Raw genomic sequence first — 24,025 nt, forward strand, 5'->3', positions numbered from 1 at the left:
CTGGGAGTGAACACATATGATTTATGAGATGTGAAGTCCTACATTGTAACCATGGCTTACAGCAGCAGTATATCTTATCTCACCTATTACCTGGTTCGCACGCCATTCGAGATACTCATCAGGGAATGAATTCGTCAATAAAACGGACACATCCAATGAGAATAAACGTCTCGACTCAGTCTGCAGTACCTCGACTCTTTGGGTAGTGAGCCAGCTCCACAATGTGAAAATAGATGCAGGAAACGAATCAGAGATTCTATTTAACGAAGCAATCTAAAAAGTTGCAGAAATCCATACCTACTGTACCTAGGTTAGGTAAGCTGTTTACCGAGAGAATTACGGTACGTGAAAGATGTCTTAAGCGCAGCCCCGCCAACCATAAACTCATGCCCAACTTCAACACAAACAAACATCATGATTCCATCCTTAAGCAGTTGACAATGACAAGATTTTCAAGGAAGCTTTCATCATCTACTATATCTTTGATCAAGTGATTAATAGTAGGCACGGATATAGAAATGAATCATCTAATGCGCAGTCAAGTCGAACTGCCCAACCTCAAAATGTTTTCTAGCTTCTGGATATCAAGTGAGTTCTAGGAATGGCGGGACATACGTGATATTGGCTAGGTACCTCTAAGTTCTATCCATTTCCTTAAGTTGTCATACTAGGAGTAGACCATAGATATAAACCTTTCCGTCACTCTTTAAATTCGCTTCAAATGGAACTGTATATATGGCTAATCATCTAAGAACCAGCAAAGGGATGATCCATCTATCATGATACAAGCTTTGGGCGAATCTCTCATTTTATTCGCATTTAGTCGATCCGAATGGAAAAGTGCTGTTGCATTGGCGATGATGGGTTGATATAGGAGAGTATCTGATATCTAGGATGTAATGATGTATGGATGGTCTACTTTGGTCTGGTGGTCTTCGATGTATGGTGAGTATATTGATAATTTAGTGGTCAGAGTTAGATGCAGGGATATCTCATCTCATCAGACTTGAAGAAGCAAAGGATCTTGGTGCATAGAGAACAGCGTAGAGTCAGAATATGTTATATACAAGAATTATATAATGAAAAACCCTCTTTTCATACTCCTTCCAAGTGACCGCTCTTCATCACTTCGTCCTTGAACTCACTTCATTCACGATTTCATTCAGTAAGGGAGAAATGAAGAAGCTATGTTTGCCCGTCTATCCAAGTTCTATCCATCCTGTTTCGATATCTCAATTAACTTTCCCACATGTTTATTACTCAATACAATTAATATCCATCTATATGACCACATCAAATTCCGCACCTGTATCAAAGGTATAGAATTGAGATATATACCAGAGCAGAACAGAGTAGACCAGACTAAAGTAGATCCACTACAATCGATGCACTGATCACTCACTCACACATTCACTCATACACTCATACACACACAAAAGTATCTTCCCAGTCTTCCATATACACACCCAAGTATTTTTATTCCATCTCTCCCCTTCCCCTTCCATCCCCTCACATTTCCTATATCCCAGAAAGCAAGTACACGAGAAAAATTCCAAATTCGTGGCTAGCTGGCTGCTAATATTCTATCTATATATACATACCTACTACTAGTAGTAATATACAAAAAGAGAAATTCTTTCTTCTTTTGGGCAGTTGCAACTTGCAAATAGGAGGTTGAAGTTTGAGTTCGATGGGATAGGATGGGATGGGATGAGACGGGATGAAGGACAGAAAATAATATTTCCATTCATCTATCAAAACACCTCACAAACTCATACCCATCTCTAATAAGTATTCCACATACAAACAGGAAGGAGGAAAGAAATAAATGGATAGAAGAGAATAGAAATTTACTACTACTTAAAACTTAATTTTTGTTAAAGTATATTAAGAATATATAAAGAATGATCATTCTCTCTAAATATGTAACTACTTACTACCTATTCTGAAATTAATATATAATTTAGAGTGCGCTTGCATTAAGATCTCATATATGGTTCTTTTATATATATCTAAGTATTTATCTAGATATATATACTACTCGTAATCTCCACCAGTGTTGAAGTATCGATAGATGAACACGTTGTAATCTTATATACTACTGAAACCTTATACTCATCCCGTTCCAAACATCTCATCCTCTCTAGAACCACAAGCTCAGGACTCTATAAACTATAGAAACAAGATTCTACAAATTTAAACAGAACCAAAAGTCCTAAATGTCCCCGTTCCAATCCTCACTACTTCTTTCCTTTGTCTTTATCATTCTTATTCTCACTTTCACTCTCACTCTCATTCTCATTCTCTTTATCCCAAACCCACCACACCACACTACACCATAGCATACACACCACATCAATTTTTTCTTCATTACATTACATACATTACATCACCCAACCCGGAAATCTCCATCATTTTCTCATTTTTTTCATTCAGTTCAGATTAGATGAATAGATACGTACAAACGAAGCATATCTATCCGAAATGAAACAACTCGAAAGAAAAAAGGAAACTGGATCCGAGATCAGATCTCAGATGAAAGATGAGAAGTTTGTGTGGAGGTTTGAGAGGTAGTTTGGATAGTTGGATAGTAGGGAAGATGTATCGAGGGAGTTCGGGTAGGGTTTCTCTTCAGGATTCTGGAGGGGGGAGAGAGAAGATGAGGAGAGCTGGGGGATGGTTTTGATGGAGCTGGGGTTGATGGAGCTGGGGTAGATAGATGGTAGATAGATGATAAATAGATAGTAGATAGATAGTAGATAAATGGTAAATAGATGGTATATATTATATATACTCAAGTAAGTAAGTATGAATCAAAGAGCGAGGAGCTATAAAAATTGTTCATTAGATAATGTATGCTTTGCTTTGTAGATGAGAGAACGACATACATATCTTTCTAAGTATTTTTACGGGAATCGAGAATGAATACCCAATTCAATAATAGAATGATTGGTAACTTAGCTATGCGAACTCTTTAAAGCCTCTCATATTTTAAAAGTATCGAATTCTTTGAGAGTATCATATATAAAACAACAGTGTCATTCTTGATGGATATATAATAAGTTGATGGATATGTTTTGCTAAAATGGAGTTACGTGGTGTAGTAATTCATACCTACATACCTACCTATCCGTCTAGCTACCCACTTGGTAACTATTCCTGAATCCTTAATGATATATCATACCATATCATCTCTCAGCACAGCACTACACTATAGTACATCTACACTCTACACTCTACACTCTGTAATCTATATTCTGTATACAGAGTCCTGATACCTCCACTGGGTAGGTAGGTAGATACGAAAGTAGACATGAATAGGTATGAACCAATACTATTTATTAGTCTATTAGGATGAATATTGCGATATGAAAGAATACTATAAACTGCATACAAACATGCATGATGGATTTACAGGTAAAGTATCTACACACCTACTCCTTACTACCTATAACACATTATACATGGCCAAGCACCCCAAAAATACATATGTGGAAGGTGAAACGATGATGTCGTCGGTTCTGGGTATGTATGGAGGTGTGTATGTAGATGAAGCGATGACCTTTTTTGTTTTGAGGGGGGGATGAATGAATGAAAAGAGTTCCGGGGTTTGGTGTATAGGTAGGTAGATTTATTTATTTATTTATTTATATTAATTAACGTCTGTCTTGAACCTCCCTAAGGGTATTTAGACGTGCTAAGATAAGGGACTATTTGAGCGGCGTGATCGTCGCAACCGAATTTAGCAATTTAACTTCAATGCCAGGGGCTGTTCGCTCCTCTGCAGGTGCGATCCACTTCTGTTTCCAGAAGGGTACGTCTGATCCGGGTTCTTGTTAGGGTAGAGCTTGGTTCCCGGGTGGATAGGCTCGTTGTGGGCTCCGATCCCTATGGTGAAGGAGAAGAAGTGGGAGTGGGTTGCTATTTGTTTAGCCGAGCGGCAAGGCTCTTATATTGTATATTGGGTTTGCGGTTTTTAGGGGTGTGGTATATTCGAGTGATCAGTTGAGTGGTAAGTTTATAAAAGGGGCGGCGGGCTTTGTTGAAAAGATGGTCGCTTTCTAAGGGTCCTTTAGTAGTTAGGACAGATCTGAGTGTAGAACTCTGAGTCGGTAATCAGCTGAGTGAGCTTGCTAGGTGTGTGTAAGAGTTTCTTGATATATGTGATCGCCTGTTTGTTAGATTGTATTTCTACAGGGGCCAGGGGCCAGTCTGAACGTTTTAGGTTGTTTATAGTGCATTTAAAGAAGTGATATGGTTCCTTAGCGCTGCCGCATGAGCAGTCCAGCTTGTTGTTTTGATGACCAAATCGCTGATGGTAAGCGGCGTAGTCGCCATGACCTGTTTTCATAGCTAGTAGTCGGTGAAGGACTGCTCTTGGCAGAGTTAGTTCCTTCGGCTCCTTTGTGTTGTACTTGGGAGACCATTCTTTATAATTAGCAGAGAGAGAGGGATTCATCTCTTCCCACCACTCAGTCTCTGCGCGTAGGCGCTTTTGGCGAACGATCGTCCGGACACCGCTAATTGTTGGTAGCTTGTCGATCGCCTGGTCCATGGGTCCAATTGCGCCTGCGTTTGCTAGGCGGTCTGCTTCCTCATTCCCTTCGATCTCCATGTGACCAGGTGACCACTTCACTCTAATGTCAAGTTGTTTCATTGCCTTATGGCACTTATGGAAGGCCCATTGCGTTGTGGGCGGCGCGTTTCCGCGAACACCCCAGATGACCGATGTACTGTCAATACACATCCAGATCCGGCCACTCGGGGGATCTTTAAACGTGCTGATCAGGTGCTCCAGCCCTCGCCACGCTCCGATCGCTTCTGCATCGAACACATGTGAGTCGCTCCGGATCTGCTTGGATCCGGAGGCTAATTGAGTGCCATTGTGATATATTACATATCCGTATCCGACACAGTTTTTACGATCAATGGTTTGTTCTGATCCGTCGGAGAAGATCGTGTAGTCCTCAGGTGGAGTTGCAGCCACCACTCTTTGAAGGCTTGAGCTGCTTCCTCTTTGGTTAGCCCTTCCGTCGGATCCGTTCTGCAGCCTATCGAGAAGTGCGGGCGAAGTAACTTCGGCCGTTGGGTCTCTGGGATGAGGAGGCCGAGCCGTTGGATTCTTGTAAGGGGCCTTCTAGCTGTGCCTGCTCCTCGCCCGCGCTTTCGTACTGTGGGTTTCAGGCGGCTCACTAGCAGGTGCTGATTGTCGACCGTTTTTAAGCGGAGTGCGAATCGCAGCTTGGCGTGTTCTAATGCGACTATCCCCGATGGCAGGCCGGCTTCTTTGATAAGAGCTGCGGTCGGTGTAGTTTTGTATACCGGGATCGCTCCTCTTGCGGCGGTATTGATCACTTTGTTGATGTAGCGGAGATGGCCTTTGATACCTGTGCCTGTGCTTGCTTCGCTTTGACCGAGGCTCGGTTTGAGTTTGCCAGCGTACCATACTTCAGTGCCGAATAGTGCTACTGGAAGGACGCAGGTGATCACTGCTTTTCTCAAGTAGGAAGCTGGTGGCCCATGCAGAGTGCGGGCGATCGACCTGATGTGCGAGGCTACTTTCATGGCTTTCGCTGTGCGTGTTTTGACATGTTGTAGAAACGAGAGCCGACGATCGAAGAAGACACCAAGCCATCTTAGAGTGGGTTGAGTGCTTCCACTCGTTACAATCGGTACTGGAGTGATTATCAGATCCGGGTTAACGACTAGTGGTGGGTTGGTGGTATCGTGTCGTCTGGTTATATGGAGTAGCTCGAATTTCTCTGAGGCGAATAGGATTTTGTTCTCCTTACCCCATCGGATGATCTGTCGAACGCGTCGTTGAAGGATCCTGGCATTCGTGGAGAGATGCTTGGAGGAGTGATAGATCGCAATATCGTCAGCGTAGCCAAAGCGATATTTGGTATCTCGGTTGAGGAGCTCAGCGAGATATAGCATATAGAGTATAGGTGATAGGGGGGACCCCTGAGGAGTACCACATGCTACTGGGTATTCCTCTGTTGTGATGCCTTCGAGTCTTACTCTGACTTTCCTATTTGTAAGGAACGAGTCTATTAGTTTGAGCAGCGGAGTTGGCCATCCTTGCTTGATCATTCGGCTCAGGAGTCGGCGCTTTAGAAGAGCGTCAAAAGCTCCTTGAACATCCATTGTAACAATCGAGACCACATTACCCGTTGCTAATGAAAGCTCCGCATCGTGAGTGAAAGCCGCCGTTAGATCAGTACCTGATCTTCTGGGGAGCGCTCCGCAGTGCTGCGGGCTGATTACCTTGTGTCTCAGGGCTGTCCAGGATATTTGACTAGCTATATACCGTTCGAGCCCCTTACCGATACAGGAGATCAGGGCTATCGGTCGCCACGACCGTGGTGACGTTTTGTCTTTCTTGCCCACCTTAGGGATCATTACTACTTCCGCTAGCTTCCAACCTTCTGGATAGTAGTTTAGAGCTAGGCAAGATGCAAATATCTCCCGGATCAGTGATTTGACGCTCGGCCAGCATGCCTTGAGGATGCGCACAGTGGCTCGATCCACTCCAGGCGCAGTGCAAGTAGCTCCTATGACATGTTTTTCCACTTCTTCTGCAGAGATCGTTCTTTTCCAGGGGAGTATCCCTTTGTGTGCTTGATTGAGCAGCGGATCGTTTGGTAGGTCGTCGTCTGCCCTGAAACGATCCAGAACCGCTGTGAATAAAGCATCTGCCTTCTCTTTTGTATCGCAGATCACCCGCTCGCCGATTATTAGGGAGGGGGATTTCGCATTACTTTCGGGGGTTAATTTGTGCCATCCCATAACCCGATAGAGTTCTTTGTCGTCTTTGACTCCGTCGAGACGCATTGCCCAGTAGGATCTCTTGGCTTGTCGCACTACCTTTTGTAAGAGATGAGTAGCATTAGTCTTCCTTTCCGGGTCTGATCCCCTCCGTGCTTCTATGTGTGCTCGGTGGGCTTCTCTGCACTCGTCCGTCCACCACGGCGAGGCTTTTCCTACCTTCCGATCAATCTTGCCGATTGCTCGGATCGCTTTTTCTAACGCATTCGCCAGCTCACTGACGTGGGTTTCAATCTCAGTTGTAGTCTGAATGTCTACATCATTGAGGTGAGCTAGCTGGTTGGCCATTAGTCCATCTAATCTAGGCAGATCCACTTCCTTTATCCGATAGCGATACTGATCCCACTCTGTTGTTCCACGATTCGTCAGAGTAGTGACCTGGGTAGCATGATCAGATCCACAATGGAGTTCTTCCAGTACCTCTGTATAAGCGAACGGTATGTTGGAGAAGGTCAGGTCTATCACGTGCCCTCTTGCGTGAGTGGGTATGCCTGGAGTACCTATAAACTCCATGCCCTGCTCGTCTGCCCATGTTGCGAGCTGTGCCCCCTGGTTGGCTGTGATCACCCCCGGTTCCCACAGATCGTGCTTTGCATTAAAGTCCCCTCCTACGACTGTACGCTCATTTGGAACCAGGTGTGTAATGTAATTAATAATATCCAAAGTGCACGGAGCTCTATAGACATTCAGGATCGAGTATCCATTGACTCGTATCCAGAGTAGGTCTCTGTTTCCGAGTCGACTCATTTGCTCTACTTTCAGGTTCGCGCTTTTTCGTATATATGTCATGACCCTAGGGCCTTGCTCGTTCTCCTCCAAGTCTCCTCGGAGGTTCCAGTTGTCGGTCGGCTGATATCGATCGTATGCGTTGTGATTTTGTGTTGTTGAATTCCAGTATAGTCTTGGCTCCTGTATACAGATCACATCTAATTGAGCCTCCGCTGCTAATTGTAGTAGTGTGATATGATTCGCGTGTCCCCGGCCTGCGTTCGCCCAAGCGATAGTGAGGCCTTTGTTTCTTTGAGTGTACCCATTGATTGCATCACTCATAGAGAGGGTCTAGGTGCAGTGGCAACTGTTATAGAGTTTTCTGTATCGATCATCTCCAGGTCTATTGGAGTGAAGGCTTTCTCTGCTAGCGCTTCTATATTGAGATTCCGTTGGCTCTGGTTACGAGCTGAGCGTGTGCGTAATCCGGTTGGTGCGATCGGCAGACTTGTACTGAGCCTGCGTGGGCGCTTGCTGAGGCGCTCATTCTCATATGCTATGATCCTCGCCCCCGAAGTGATCGGGGTTTCTGCGGTTGTTACGATAGGAGACAGAGGTGATTCAGAGGTATGTTCTGCCTCGTCTATATCTGCTCTGTGCAGCGTCTCGTAGTCTTTTCTGCCGACAGCTCTGACTGCGGCCAGTTCCTTTGCGGTCAGAACGATCCGTCGCTTAGCATAGACCCTAGGGGCAGCTGGGCAGTTGGAGTGGCCAGCGCGGAAGGGTCCGTGGCAGTTGGCGCATTGAGCTGCTCTAGTACATTGTTGGTGTACGAGTGCACCCTCGTGCTCAGTGTTTAGTTTACCGCATGTCGAGCATCGTGAGGCTCTGTTGCAGGTGAAGGGGTTGCAGTACCCTAGGCAGCCAGTACTGTGAAGTTGAATTTCCCGGGGTTTGTCTAGGAGAACCGAGTAGGAGCTACTATTGAATAGTCGGAACCGCGATACTGCAGTATTGAAGCCAATGATCCAGGTGGCTCTTTTAGTGATCGGGTTAACCCCGCTACGTGCCAGTCGGTAGTTGACCGGCTGCTTGCCGGTCTGAGCTGTGATCTCTTCTTTGATAAGCTCAGTAGGCATAGGAGCAGGAGCTCCTTCGATGTGATAAAAATCGTGAGGTACTTGTGGGACTGCATACATGAACCACTTCTCTAGTCTGCGCATGCTTGTTGCATGGAGGGTCTTAAGCACCCGCTCAGAGTTATCTGCTTTCATGATCTTCTCCCGGCTGGCGCTAGAGCTGCATCGTAGAGTCCAGCCCGTATTATTCCTTTGAAGGAAGGGGATCTCTGCTAATGTGAGTCCAGTAACTGCCTCTTTTATTCTGAGTCTTAGTAGGAAGGGATTTGTCTCTGAGAGCAGAGCTTCCCCATTAGCTATTATAAGGATCGTTTTCTCGATCCGGTCATTCTCCCTCTTGAGTCTGCGTGCTTCTATACGCTCAGTGTTCGCTCCTCCAATAGGAGCAGGGCGTCCTGTGTTGGTGGGGGCCTTAGTGGGGCTTTCTGCCTCAGGCACTATCCGAGTTTTCAGTGCATCAGTGTAGGTCTTCTGCTTATTGCTTTCTGTTCGTGAATGCTCTGTTGTGAGCCCTATCCATTGATCAGAAGTAGCCTTTGCTGCTCCCAGCAGTGTGGAGATGATCGTCCCTTTAATATTCACTGCGAGTCTATGTTGTTGACCCTGGAAGCCTTGTGCAAGCTTATCCGCTAGTGCTGCGAACGCCTCGATCACCTCTCGCTTCTCCCGTTCTGTCTTATCGATCCTTTCGAATCGATCCTTAATTACGCCAAGGGCAGAGCCTGTGAGCGATCTTATAATTGGTGGAGGGGCAATGCTTGCCCCTGGGGTAATGGTACTTGATTGAGGGGGGATCACCTCTTGGGTTGGGGAGCCGCTCGGCGCGCCGGGGGCGCGCATCACTAGCGGCATAGGGGAGCCTCCTGTGAGGCCCTTAGATGTAGTTGATTCGTGATCGTTTCAGTAGTTGAATGATTTCTTTTTTTTAAAGATTAACCGATGACTAGATGATTGTTGTTGCTTTCTATAATTGTATGTAAATGACAATGTATAGGTAGGTAGATACTTATATATATTCTACATCATTATTACATATTCGATAAAATAATTAAAGATATATAATATGTATTTGAATAACTATGACTTTTATAAATCTCGATTAAATTATATAAAATTATGTAAAATTTAATATTATAATTCTTTTATATATTATAAAAAAAAAGGTTATAAAATTTAAATTAAAAATGAAAAAGAAATAATATGTTAAAGTTGTTTAATTGATAAAAATAAAAATAACTTAATATTATCTTTAAATTCTCATTTAATACGCTAATACTAGCGCACCAGGGTACCTAGGTACATATAAATAGCTTCTATATAGTATAATAAGAATGTTACGGGAGCTGCCTCTAGGTTCACGTGGAAGTGTCTAGAGATCTCTCGAGGTGGTTTAGACTAGACTTCAAGTAAGAATTCAATAAGGTTGTAATTGGTTGCAATTCTCGTAATTATAATAATGAAACTAATGATTGTTCTTGAGCACAAAGCTCTACATTGTAATGAAACCCATTCCCTATATAGACCTTTGTACTGAAGTCGATCGACAAGTCGATCGGCTTTTGATCACATAACACTTGTCCTGTGATTCCTATTGTCCTAGCTTGTCTTTTTTTGTTCTAGGGCTAATTCCCTGGGACATTACTAATCCTAGTGAAGCCTTTCTTGCTTACTGTGTTCTGTCTGTCCTAGGACCTACTGTCCTGGGAACTATGTTCTATGACTAATACTATATACATGCCTGAGGCGTCTCTTGGGTGCCTAGTGTCCCCCGGTATACTGCAGCTGAATCACTGAGGCCTATAATACCATTATAGCCTACAAGTCAGTGATTCTACAGCCTGTTACTAATCCGTTGTAACAAAGAACTTCGTTCTTCTTTTATACTATATACGTACTATCATTTCTATATTATAAAACTTTCAAATTCTACTCAAAAATTAAATAAAGTTTGATTTAGAAATTTTTATTATTATTATTTGTTATTTTCAGAAAGTTATTCAAAATTGAAATTGAAAAGAGGTTTAAATTTTCGAATTTTCATACTTAGAATCCCTAAAATAAGCGAATTCCTAAAATAAGCGAATTTATCTTTTCAAAAGTAATAAATCTAATACTCTTTTTACTTCAAATGTAAGTATCTTTTTCAATTATAAATAAAAAACTATAAAAATATGTTCATTTAAAAATAGAGCTTTTATTCAATAATACGTTTGAATTTAAATATTATAGATATTAAATTGATTGAATTATTAAAGATTAAAAAGAGATTAAAAATGAGTATATAGAAAAGTATATAAATTAATTTGATAATTTCAATTTTTTAGAAACTTTAATCTAATATAATTGTTATATTAATTGATTATATATATCGATTCTATCTTATTCTATTTTATTTAAATTATTGAAATTATAATTGTTTTTAATTTGTACTATACATCTTTAATTATTTCGTCGAGTATATTAATACTTTATATATTTATATACATTATTCATTAAAGATCTCAATAATTCAGAAAGTATACAGATTAAAACAATCAGAACAATTAGAATAATCAGATTAGATCAGATCAGATGAGATCAGATGAGATGCGGAGTAGTACCTAGAGAGCCAATATAGAGAGAGAGAGAAAAGTCCAGCCCAGATGAACAATCATGATAAGGGAAAGAAAAAGAAAGGTGGTGAAGAAATTAAAAAGTGGATGATATTCTATTGAGGGTAAACACATGAAATGTATATATATATGTATGTATGTATGTATGTATGTATGTATGTATGTATGTATGTATATATATATGTATGTAAGTGTTTCTCCATTAGTACATTTCATATCCATATTCATTTCATCAGAAGAGAGTTCATTCTTGTGTCTTGGATCTGATAGATTTAGAGTTGGGGTGTGTTGAAATGTCTTGGAGAGGAAAAGAGTCTAAGGAAACTAAAGATAAAGCCTATCTTGACTACCTGCATGTATTCGGATGATGGGGATTTGGTTGGAGTGAGGTGTGGTTTGGAGATGCATATGAATGAGTTTTATTGGTTTGGGTGGTGAAGGGAGAGAATGAAGTGTGTTGATATATGTTATATCGTTGGTGATATAGGGATGGGTGGTTGATAATACTGGTCTCATACTTTTATTAGTCGATTATTATCAAGCATTCTTCTGGGTACCTACCGTAGGTATATGTGCCTGATCTTGATCTACAATCAGAAAGATCACGATCGTGTATGGAATAACCTCCGAAAAGTCCTTTCTCCTGAGGAGTGTAAATACCAATGGCCTGAAGAATTTTGGGTTAAGAAGTCAAAAACAAATAATTAGTTCTTTTATTGAAATCATTTAATTTTCCTACAATAATTCTCAAAGTTTGGGTTCCCAGTCACATACCTACTTCGTACATAAGTAACCGGTACTCGAATACGCATTCATCAATGCTGATGTCGATCTCGGAGGTAGATAACATGGAGTCAGTAGGAATGAACCAATGATACTCTGTCGAGCGATGGAATTTGAGTAAGGAAAATCAATGTGACCCAAAAATGATGGATGCGGATGATCGAACGCAAACTCCAAATTCTTACTCGCTGCAGATTTTAATGAACATGGTTATCATTAGACCAGCCATGCCCCTTAGGGTTCTGGCGTCGAACTTATCATACATTATATGCCTCTTCTGGCTAGCACTTTTTCTGCTGTACTATAAATTTTTATTTTATGTAGTATTTTAGAGCTCAATTGATTACATTACGATGATTATATTGCTGTATTATTTAAGTAATATATCTGAGTAATATCTTTTTTCTTTTTAAAAACCTTCTAATTTATTTCTTAAAGAAAATAAAGAGAATCTTATATTCAGAATTAGCTTTTTTTTATAGTTTCTTAAAATAATATCTAAATTATACCTATTAAATAAGTTTTATAAAAGTTCTAGTCCTTACAAAGTATATTTATAATAAATCTTCAAGCTTAGACTAATAAGATTTACAATAATACTATACTCCTTTAGTATTATAATTAGAATCTCTATTGTATATTAACTATTTAAGTCTTCTTAAAAACCTTAAAATATATAGATATCTTTGATTATATAGGAGAGCGATATTAAAGAATTTCAAGACTTTTAAATTGAAAATGAATTTTTTTTTAGAAAATAGTAGAACGTAACAATTTTTAATTTATTTTCTATAATTCTATATTATTTCAAATACTTTATTAGAGATAAGTTAATAGAATTTATATAACTATTTGTTATTTCAGAGTTTTATTATATTTACTTTTTTAAGAGATCTTGTTGAATTTGAGAATATAGTAGAGATATTCAGAATGATTTTATTTAATATAGACTTATTAAATAATAATAATATAATAAATATTAATTTAATTATAATAAGATGTAGAATATATTTATTTAACTAAGAAAATAACTTAAACAAGAAGTTAATATTATATATTACGAAAAATAGAAAAGAGTCTTAGTCTAATTACTTCTAAAATAGCCTTAAAGTAATAATCCTTGCTAGCGTTGAACGAATTTTTCTAAAGAATATAATAGGCCATTATACTTTACGAAGATTGAATGAGTAAGTAATGTTAATCCTGCTGTTTTTTATAGAATTTATTACTGCTTTAAGCGAATTAAATAGATAATGAGCTACTCCCTCTTAAAATTCGATATTTAAAGCTTTTACTTACTTTTCATCAACTTTAATAAATTTATAATATTTGAAGTATTTGAAGCTTTTCATAGATTCTAAATAAACTCTATACAGGATTTCGAAACAAAATGTAATAAAAAATTAATAATTTTGAATAAAATGTAAATAAAACGTGACTTTATAATACTTTCATTATCTCAAGTTTACCATATAAATTTTTAATTAGTGATATAATTTGATTCGTTTAAAGGCTTAAAGTAAAGATGTATTTAGATGCGTTTTACATTACTTATTCATTCAACCTTCGTATACTTTATACTTTACACTTCACACCTTATACCTCATTTGGCATTTACAATTTAAACCAATTTGACGCCTTTCCGCATGTGCCCAATCACATCAATTATATTCCCATCTCGACCTCAAGGTAAGAAGAAGGAATCCATAATTTCACATCCAATCAGTTCAACTTCACCAATCAAGTTATCCACTTCTGGTCAAGGCCTTCCCTCTTCCCTTTTCTTTCTTTACGAATGTCTACCTTGTAGTTGATAAAATACCTTAGTAATTAACTGGGTAAGGTAAACTAACTTACTTATCTCCCATTCCCCTTCCCTTCCATGAACCATTATTCATCATTCATTCTCCATTACCGGTATCCATTCTCCATTTCCTTAGGTTCCCTCGTTACTCGTTGGAGCTATGGTCGATTCTATACCCGACTAGGTAGGTATGGCTTAGGTAGGTATGGCTTAGGTATGGCTTGTATGGTTTGTATGGTTTGTATGGCTTAGGTATGGCTTACCATGTATGGTTACCATGTATGGCTGATGGGATGGTCCATGGCTGGCTTATGGCGTTTCCCATTCTTTCTTTTCCCTGCTTCCCTCCTTGTTGATGTTTCTTCTTAAATTCCTTCCATGACTTCCATGACTTCCATCCATCCTTCTAGATCTTAGCCTTATGGAGCAAAATTCAATATCGATCCAATCAGCATTCTTCATTCTAACAGATAGCTAAATTCAAACTCTCTTTCAACTTCTCGATTTTACATCCTAACTATCTCTCTCTCTCTCTCTCTCTTTCTCTCACTCTGTTCCCCCTTCCCTTTTTTCGGGGGGATGTTCCATTTCTTTCTCACCAAAAAACAAAACAAAAACAGGGTATTCATTCCATTTTCTACCTTCTCTCTCCCTTCCTCCCTCCCTCGTCTTCAACGTATCTCCCTTCCAATTTCTTTCTCATATTATATATCTACCTCTACCTACCTAGGATATATCACACAGTTGAATGTATCTTCCCCAACCAATGATACATCAAACCTCACTCAGTCTTTTCTTTCATATAGACGACCGAACCAACGACCGAAACTCAAGTACAAGTCAATCAATCAATCAATCAACCAATCGATCAATCGATACACCGGCGACAAACAACAGCAACAACACTAACTGGACTCGAACTCGAATCAGAATCCAAGGACTTTCCCTGAAGAGCTTCCCCTCTCCAAACAAGACACACCTTTTAATTCTTTACAACTTCTTCAACGTCAACATCAACTTGAGATCTTTTTTTTCTTCTTCTTCTTCTATTGTTGTATAGCGTATAGCGTATAGCGTATATCACATTCTATATTCTATATTCTATATTCTACATCTCCATTGCGACAACGAAATATAATCAAAATCATGTCCTTTTGATTCCCTATTTCCCTTCTCTCCCCCTCTCCCCCCTACGCCATTGTTCTCCCACACACATACACAAAATTACCGTAACGAGTACCCTTATGTACTCGAACGAATCGAACTGACCACTTAGCACGTTTTTTTATTTGAAAGAGATTTGTGAGAAGGAGGGATGAGAAGTCCATCCTTCTCAACCAATACCACCTACCTATATTCTGTATAATATCACACTACACAATAACCCCCAATACTCGCACGATACATGTACTGCTGCTTCTGTCTTTGAAAGACCCAGAATACCAATACCAATACCAATTCCAAAATCAGGATCAAATTCAAATTCAAATTCAAATTCAAATTCAACCAAAAAGCCCCTCTTTTCAATCATATCCACCCTTCGAAACTCATTCCACATTCATCACCCTTCCATCTGAACTCCAATTAGTCGAATTTCCACTTCCGTTACACTACAGAGTCCAGAACTACCTCGATTCTCTATTACACGTACAGGGCTTCCCTGTCATTGCGAAACACTTCCAATCTACTTTGTTCCCTTTACGAGATTCGGTTGCATTTTCTTTCATACCAACTTCGACAATTCCCTCGGTCCCTTCATACCAAAATCGTCGCGCGAATAAAAAAATATCGTCATCGACTGTTCGTAAGAGAAAACCGGCATCGGAAACAAAGACATTGAACAGAAGGGGAAAAAAAACAAGGGATTTGATTTTCAAAACGAGACTCGGTCGATCGAAAAGAAAAAAAAAGGCGCTGCGCTCGAGCCAGCTTGCCCCCGTGCGACACGGTAATTGGGCTGTCGAGCTCAATCAATTGACTTTATTTTCTTACTTTGCTTTTTCCTACCTATATTACCATTTAATATTGGTCCAAAAGCCCGCGGATATTGGTGGTGAGCGGGTATATAGATTTGGTGTTGTGGTGTGCGAAAGACAGTGGCAGTAATGGACTACGCCGCATGCAACATTGTCTACGTGGATCGCAGAGCTCTCGAGGACAAATTGGTGCGAAGAGAGGATGTGGTGTCAAATGTCTCGACCTTGGAAAATTCGGCCCCGACCACGGACGGCGCGACGACACCACGAGCGATCAATCCGGTGGATAATAATGTGAACATTTTATTGACTTCTTTTACTGAAGGTAGGTCTAGTTTAATTGAGACGGGTGGTTCAATTGGTCTTGGGTTGAGACTACAATTGATGATGATGGAATTGACAAATTATAGTTCACGTGTGTACCTCGGGCAAGTCTTGCATGTCGAAAGTTTCCGACCTGAATCGCGAATCGTCCCTGGATTTAATACCTACCCTCGTTTTAATAGAGATTCCGCATGATGATCAAGTGAATGAGCGACCTGCGAGGGATGTCCGGACACCATCGCCCAGTTCCAGGCAACAGAATGAGGGGATGCTGGATGATGATTTTGGGGAGGTATATGGAATACAATTATTACAATGGGTCGCATCCGAAATCCAACAACATCGCTTCTCGAAGCTCGTTGTCCCGGTCGCCGTGGTTTCCTCGTCGGAGCAAAGTCTTTCAATAGGTTCGGCAAAAAATCGTATGAGTTCGAGGTCGGAACCCGCTCCTGCAACCGGATTTGATATGGGCAAACAAAATCGAAAATCGACCGGCATATACATCCCGTTGGATCAGAGAAGGACCATGAAGCTTTTAGACATCGGTGCTTTAGATGTCATAACCAGTCCTCTTTTACTAGAACGATTACCTAGTTTGGCGGTACATGCATATCGCGCGCACAAAGATGCATCCAAGGATCAGAGGGTATTGTTGGAAAAGAAGAGAGGAAGGAAACGCTCATGGGTTGGCGTGGAAGATCAAAAACCTTATGCATATTTAAGAGAAGAAATGGTATCTAGATTGATGGAAGGAATTTGCACGCTTAATAGTGAAGAAGTAGAAGAATATGGCCAATGGAGAGTGACGGTTTCATTAGATCGGAGAGAATTGATAGCCCAGGCCATTAGCTCTTGGCATTTTTCGGCTCATGATTTTGAGGACGATGAACTTCTTTACGCATCATCATTAATGTTCCAGCATGCACTCTCGGTACCAGAATTGGAGAAGTGGCGGATATCTACAGGTGCGTTCCAGAACCAATGATTCGGGTGATAACCGGCTCCGGCCATGCTGACATCCGTTGCAGAAAACTTGACCGCATTCCTCATCACCAGCCGAGAAGCATACAATAGTTTTGTGCCATATCATAATTTCCGTCATGTCGTTGACGTTCTCCAAGCCATATTTCACTTTCTCGTCCGGCTAGGTAACCTTCCAGAATATCCACCGAGCCCAGATGGAACGACGAGTCAAAAATCATCGCCGATTGCCGAACTCATTAGACCATTCGATGCTCTTACCTTGATGATTACTGCCATTGGCCACGATGTAGGTCACCCTGGTGTCAACAATGCATTTCTTGTACACCTAAATGCACCACTCGCTCAACTTTATAACGATCGATCCGTCCTTGAATCATTCCATTGCGCAGCTTACTCCCAGATATTGCGTCGTCATTGGCTCGCGGCTTTCGAGGAGCGTGATATGCGACATCTCATGATAAGCACAATCTTGGCAACGGATATGGGTTTGCATTTCGATTACATGAAGAAGCTTGGCTATCTTCAGGAAAAGCTACATGAGAATGGTGGTGTTACTGACGGTTGGAACGGTCGAACGATCGAAGATCAACGAACACTCGCCTGCTCTTTACTAATCAAATGTGCAGACATAAGTAACGTGGTATGTTAGATGGACACTGCCAAAGAAACTCAATCATTGACATGAATGCAGGCACGAAAATTTGATACCGCAACCCGATGGACCGAGATATTGACTGATGAGTTTGCTCGTCAAGCATCTATGGAACAAGATTTGGGTATACCAACGGCCTTGTATGCGGCTCCTGTTCGAGAAGTCATTGAACTTGGCAAATCTCAAATAGGTTTTATGAATATGTTTGCCATACCGTTATTTGGTGGTGTGACAGATGTCATGCCCGGTATGGCATTTTGTGTCGAGGAATTGGAGAGAAATAAAGCTGCCTGGGAAAGCAGGATAGCTTTAGAACAAGAGAGAATGAGACAAGAAGATGGTTTCTTAGGACTCCCTGATAGTATGCACTCGGGCATGCGCTCTCCCCGTACGATGAGTATTGCCCAGCCATCTCAAGATGAATCTGCTAGCCAAGATGTCACTTCGAGATTGGGTGAACCCTCAAACATTCGTGTCCAAGCAATGCTTAACAAAGGTCCATTTCGACAATATTCAAATGATGAATCGCCTAAAGGCACGAAACAGGGAACAATAGAACTTCCCCAGTCAGCGACCTTGCCTGATCGAAGATCATCAAAACCCACTTATCTTCAACTGAGTTACGCGACGGCAAGTGCACCAGGACTTCTCGATCACTCCAGCCAGGAGGTAGAAATCTTTGCGAATGGAGATCGACAAATCAATGGCGTACTAGTTCAGCCATCTCTTTCTACGGATGTGGTAGTGGTAGATCCACCCACACCTAAAGAATTCATACCGCCAAACCAGAGAATTAGTGAAACTACAACCGAAGGTAGCAATTCAGGTTCTGCTGGAGAATGGTCTGCCGGTGCAGCAACGAACAACAAAAGTCCCTTTTCGCCTAGCACTCAAGGGACGAGCTTTGCGAGCGAAGATTCGAATAACGACAGAGCTGTCACACCTACTCATGCATCCCCACTAATTAATAGCTCGAGCCATTCTTCCGCTGGCTATGATAAATCAAATCATTCTACAAACGATGGATCGAGTTTGCCCGAAGCGAGTTCGGATCTTAAAGTCTTGGCGGAGACGGGGCGAAATCTGAAAAAGAAACCCAGTCGGTTCAGAATGAACGGATTACATTTCTGGAAGAGGAAAAATGGTAATCCACCAATGCCAGCCGGGATGCCGGATAAGCAAGAGTCTGATGGGACTGCGGGTTGATGCGAATTAAAAAAAAGTAATACGAGAATGAAATACACAACTCGACGAATTCACTGACGATAATGTTTTGAGATGAGATTAAGATTTTGGTACGGCAATCGGGGATGTTTTGTTCAGGTTCTTGTTTGTATGATTATTTTATTTGTTTCTGTACATTGTACACGATGTGGTCATTAGTTTTTGAGGTATTTCTTTCGAATCTTGCCACTTCAAAGGGTAAACGAGGAATAGAATACCTCTTGTGTTTATGGGTCTATTCAAAACAAAGACGGGATTGGCGTTTTAACATTTCTTTCCCTTTTTCTTCTTCTCCTTCTTCTTCTTCTGGCATGGGGATGGAGGATGGGTGGGTTTCAAATCCTCCAGATCGATTTCAAAGGTGTGGATGGCGTTCGACTTTTATTTATTTATGTTAATGGATGGATGGTTGGTTTGGTGCTTGCTGGATGCATGTTTGCATGAACGGATGCTGATTGCTATTGGGGAAATTGGGGGGAAGGGGGAGACGGGGAGGAGAGGAAATGACGTTTTATATCCAAATTGGTAGGCAGGTTAGACTTTTGGGCTTCTAGGCCAGGGGGGAAGATTATAGGATGGGATGGATGGTAATACATCTGGGGATGGGAATTTTAAGTATGGTTTGGAGCTAGGCTTGGGGTATTCTTTTTTTTCTCTGAGGGGGTAGATGTGGATGAGAAGGGATTCTCTATCGATCCATGGCGAAGGAGAGCGAGTTAGTTTCATGCGTGAAAGTCATGTTGAGTATATTACTATGAAGTGGGGGGGGGGAAGGATCGGAATTGAGGAGAAGAGATGGAAGAATGAAGGAAGGTAGATTAAATTTTCAATCCAACTTATTTTAATGCTTTGCTTTGTATTAAAGCGCGGGCAAAATAAACAAGCAAAGAATCGTTCAATCAAAGTTTCGCTAGGGTGTACTTGTGATGTTTGTGCTATCAAAGGTAATGATTACGAGATCCTTTTCTCCTCGTTTTATTGTAGTGAGGGTTTAATTTACAAAGTCATAAATTAGCCTTATTAAAGCTAGGTATAATAAATATATGACAATATATATACTTTTGGAAGTCGTTATATACGAGAATTATAAAAGCTGCATTGATGTATATATATATAATAAGGAGGCAGGGAGGTCACTGTAAATTATTGGTAAGAGTACCTAACAGCCTAGATAGATACCCCAGGACCATCAGTGATTCAGTGTGTTACGCCGGTCGCACTCTGGTCCGTTCCACCCCGCGCCTACCACACCCATAGCTAGTACCTACCTTGATAGCCAAAGCTTTATTTAAGCTTGGAACTAATCAATTTTGTCAATTCCTATCATTTCATCATTTCTTCATTCATTCCATCGTTCCCACTCTTCACGACATCTCTACATTGTACATCATATTACAGAGTCTTGTCAGACCTACCTACCTACAATCCAATCTCTCAATTGCGATACCCTAAGATGGCTTTTTGACTGGTTCTAATTAACTCTTAACACAAACGAAAAGGATACTTGGAAACTTATCATTCTTCTCTGTGCGACTCACCATGAAATGCTACAACCCATCTGCGTTTGTTCCCATGGCGGTTACATTGGTAACCGTCATAATCTATCTCGGTGTTTTCATACCTCTCCTCATCATTCAAGAGACTGTACCTTCAGCTCCTGATGATCCTACTCTTTACAATGGCTTAAATCTTACGGAAGCATGGCTCGATCTTCAAAGCTTGAGTGATGGTTATCATCCTTTCAATAGTCGCAAGAATGACGATGTGCGAAACTGGTTATTGAAGAGGATTGATGAGATACTTCATCACAATCAGATTCAGTATACCACCGAAACCGACAGCGCCACTGGCTCTGCAATTCAAATCCAGTCCGATTTCGACACAGAAGCTCCCGAGTCGGTGTCTAGTCCTGGTAACTCCAATGGCAATTCTGCAGAACATTACCATGAGGATCTGCGAGCACGGAAAGAATCGCCTGCGGTTACTGTATTCAATGATTTACGTTCGAACTATTCCAGCAATGCGCTCACCAGTATTGGAGTCAAAGGACGAAAGCTTGGGATAAGCACATACTTTGAAGGAAACAATATCATCTGTTATATCCGAGGTAGTGATGATGAAGAGGGAGAGTGGTGGAAGACTGGATCCGTCAATTCTAAAGGAAAAGTTCATGGCAAAGGCGGTGTTATGGTCAATGCCCATTTCGATAGTGTCTCGACGGGGTTTGGAGCTACAGACGATGGTGTAGGAGTTGTTACAGCACTTCAATTGATCCGTTACTTCACCACACCGGAAAATAGACCACAGAAAGGCTTCGTTGCCCTGTTTAATAATGGTGAAGAGGATGGGTTATATGGTGCGAAGGCATTTTTGTCACATCCAATGGCAAAATTTGTTCATACTTTCTTGAATCTGGAAGGTGCTGGGGCCGGTGGTAGAGCTACCTTGTTCCGGAGTACAGATACTGAGGTCACTCGAGCTTATGCACACGCCAAACATCCTTTTGGGACAGTTGTTAGTTCGGACGGGTTCTCATTGGGATATGTGAGAAGTGAAACCGATTATGTTGTTTTTCGAGCAGAAGGTTATCGTGGATTGGATGTTGCTTTTTGGCAACCGAGATCTCAATACCATACCGATCAAGATGATGCTAAACATACATCGATAGACTCATTATGGCACATGTTATCAGCATCTGTTGCTTCTACTCGATCTCTTACCAAGGATACAAGTAATACATTTTTGGGACCACGTGGTGACGATAAAATCGGAAAAGTAAGCAACGGAAAAGGTTCTGACGGTGTCTGGTTCGATATATTCGGCACTGTTTTTGCAGTGTTCAAATTGAGAACTCTTTTTGCTTGGTCACTCACTTTACTCATTGCCGCTCCATTGATGCTCTTCGCCGTTTCATACCTTCTCAATCGACAAGACAAATTCTACTTCTTTGCTGGATCTATCAAGGCTAAGAATCCTGAAGATGAACCTATTTCTCTTGGTGGATGGCGCGGCGCCTTTCGCTACCCTATCACTCTGATCATTACCAGTGCCATTACTTTTGGTTGTGCATCGCTGATTAACAAAATCAATCCTATGATTGTCTACTCTTCCCCTTACTCTGTATGGAGTATGTCAGCGAGTTTGTTCTTCTCGATATTCTGGTTCATCATGGCTGGTTGTAATTTCGTTAGACCTTCCGCACTTCAAAGAGGTTATGCCTTTATGTGGTTATTCGTGTTCGGTTGGATCATTCTTGTGGCTGCTACAGTTTATGAAGATCGCTTCAAGATAAGCGGTGGTTATTTGTTCGTGTTTTACGAAGCTGCAATTTTCCTTGCTACCTTGATCGCCATTGGTGAACAATTTGCGTTACCGAAAAAATCTATATTCGTTGAGAATTCTCAACATGACCATGATGGCAATCAAGATTCTCACCATCAAGCCGTGATGGGTACTGATGGGGCTACTGGGGCCGATGAAACTAATGCTGACAATGGTGTGGGACAAGAAGACGACTCAGAAGATAATGTGAACGGATTGGCAATTCCTCATGAGACAACTCCACTCATTGGCGGTGGAACGCCTACTCAGCGCACTTCAGTTAGCACCACTTTTGCTAATCGATACCGACATGTTGTCCCAGAAGCTTATGATGGGCCAGCTGATCATCACGATAAAAAAGGTCATAAGAAGCATCCTTATGGGGGTGAACAGGAATGGTCTGCCAAATTACCTATATGGACTTGGCTGGTCCAATATCTCCTTGTTGGTCCATTTATACTAATTGTTGTTGGAGAAGTTGGTTTGTTTTTAGTAGCTGCTCTACATCAAACGGGAACTGATGGTAGCCCACTTCTTTTACCATACCTTGTTGTTGCCGTATTTTCCATTCTATTATTACTTCCAGTAACACCATTCATTCATCGACTTACACATCATATGCCAACATTCTTCTTCCTAGTCTTTATTGGAACTCTCATCTACAATCTTGTCGCATTCCCTTTCTCGCCTAATAATCGATACAAAGCATATTTCCAACAAACCGTGGATCTTGATACTGGCCTTAACACAGTCACGATTGTAGGAATCGAAGAATATATTCGCGAAATCATCGCCTATATCCCAACCGCAGCAGGTCAAACTATCAATTGTGAAGAAAATCCTCGAATTCGTTCTGGACTCTCATTTTGCTCCTATGAAGGCATTGCTCCTAAAGTGGTTGATAATGTTGTGGATGGTATTCCACCTGAGAAGGGATATGCGGATTGGCTCACGTATAATGTTACCAGAGTTCCCAACGAAAATAAAGCTACATTCTATATCTCGGGTCTGGAAACTCGGGCTTGTATTTTGAGATTTGATGATCCATTCTCGGAATTTAAAGTTCATGGTGGAGCGAAAACGGAAGAGAGATGGGATGATGTACCAGATAGTGGAAGTGATCAAATTAAATTGTGGAGTCGAGATTGGAACAAAGAATGGAAGGTAGATGTTGAATGGGCGGTAGGAGAAGACATGAAACCGGGTGAGGAGGGTAGAACAGGAAGAGTAGTTTGTTTGTGGAGTGATGCTAATAAGAGGGGAGTCATTCCAGCATTGGATGAAGCGAGGAGGTTTAGTCCTGATTGGACAAGTATTGTTAAGTTGATGGATGGATTGGTCGAGGGAAGTAAGAGATTTGTTGTTTAGATTTGGGGGTGGAAAGGGGGTCCAGAGAATTTGATATTTCCTGTGAATTGAGGGAGGGAGGAAGAAAGGGATATTCATAGGCAGGCGTTATTCGGACGAGAGAGAAGTATACGTGTTTTTGAAGGGTATAATACGATTGATGGTATGATTGGTATTTCTCAATGAATGAGTGTACGTTAATGAGAATGAGAATGAAATAATTGGGCTTTGATGAATTGCGATTAGTGTTTGGCAGAGGAGATTGAAAGAGTATTCGTATTATTAGGTAGCTTGGCTGCTCCGTAGACTACACTACCGAGACT

At 41.2% G+C, this 24,025-nt stretch overlaps 3 protein-coding genes across 3 annotated transcripts; all 3 read left to right on the top strand.

Moving 5' to 3' along the window:
• Nucleotides 1-13,595: 13,595 nt before the first annotated feature.
• EAF01_003675 (uncharacterized protein) lies at nucleotides 13,596-14,783 on the top strand (the record flags this gene model as incomplete). The annotated part of the gene is made up of 2 exons (XM_038911929.1): nucleotides 13,596-13,759; nucleotides 14,681-14,783. The coding sequence occupies 2 exons, from the start codon at nucleotides 13,596-13,598 to the stop codon at nucleotides 14,781-14,783; spliced, it is 267 nt and encodes an 88-aa protein (XP_038773164.1).
• Nucleotides 14,784-15,979: 1,196 nt separating this feature from the next.
• Nucleotides 15,980-19,016, top strand: EAF01_003676 (uncharacterized protein; the record flags this gene model as incomplete). The annotated part of the gene is made up of 4 exons (XM_038911930.1): nucleotides 15,980-16,175; nucleotides 16,261-17,139; nucleotides 17,203-17,798; nucleotides 17,850-19,016. 4 exons carry the CDS (start codon nucleotides 15,980-15,982, stop codon nucleotides 19,014-19,016), a joined length of 2,838 nt encoding a protein of 945 aa, XP_038773165.1.
• A 1,557-nt stretch (nucleotides 19,017-20,573) lies between these two features.
• Nucleotides 20,574-23,723, top strand: EAF01_003677 (uncharacterized protein; the record flags this gene model as incomplete). The annotated part of the gene is made up of 1 exon (XM_038911931.1): nucleotides 20,574-23,723. The coding sequence occupies one exon, from the start codon at nucleotides 20,574-20,576 to the stop codon at nucleotides 23,721-23,723; it is 3,150 nt and encodes a 1,049-aa protein (XP_038773166.1).
• Nucleotides 23,724-24,025: the final 302 nt, after the last annotated feature.

Source organism: Botrytis porri (genome assembly GCF_014898465.1).
Source record: "Botrytis porri strain MUCL 3234 chromosome Unknown BPOR_004, whole genome shotgun sequence".
Lineage (NCBI taxonomy): Eukaryota > Fungi > Ascomycota > Leotiomycetes > Helotiales > Sclerotiniaceae > Botrytis > Botrytis porri.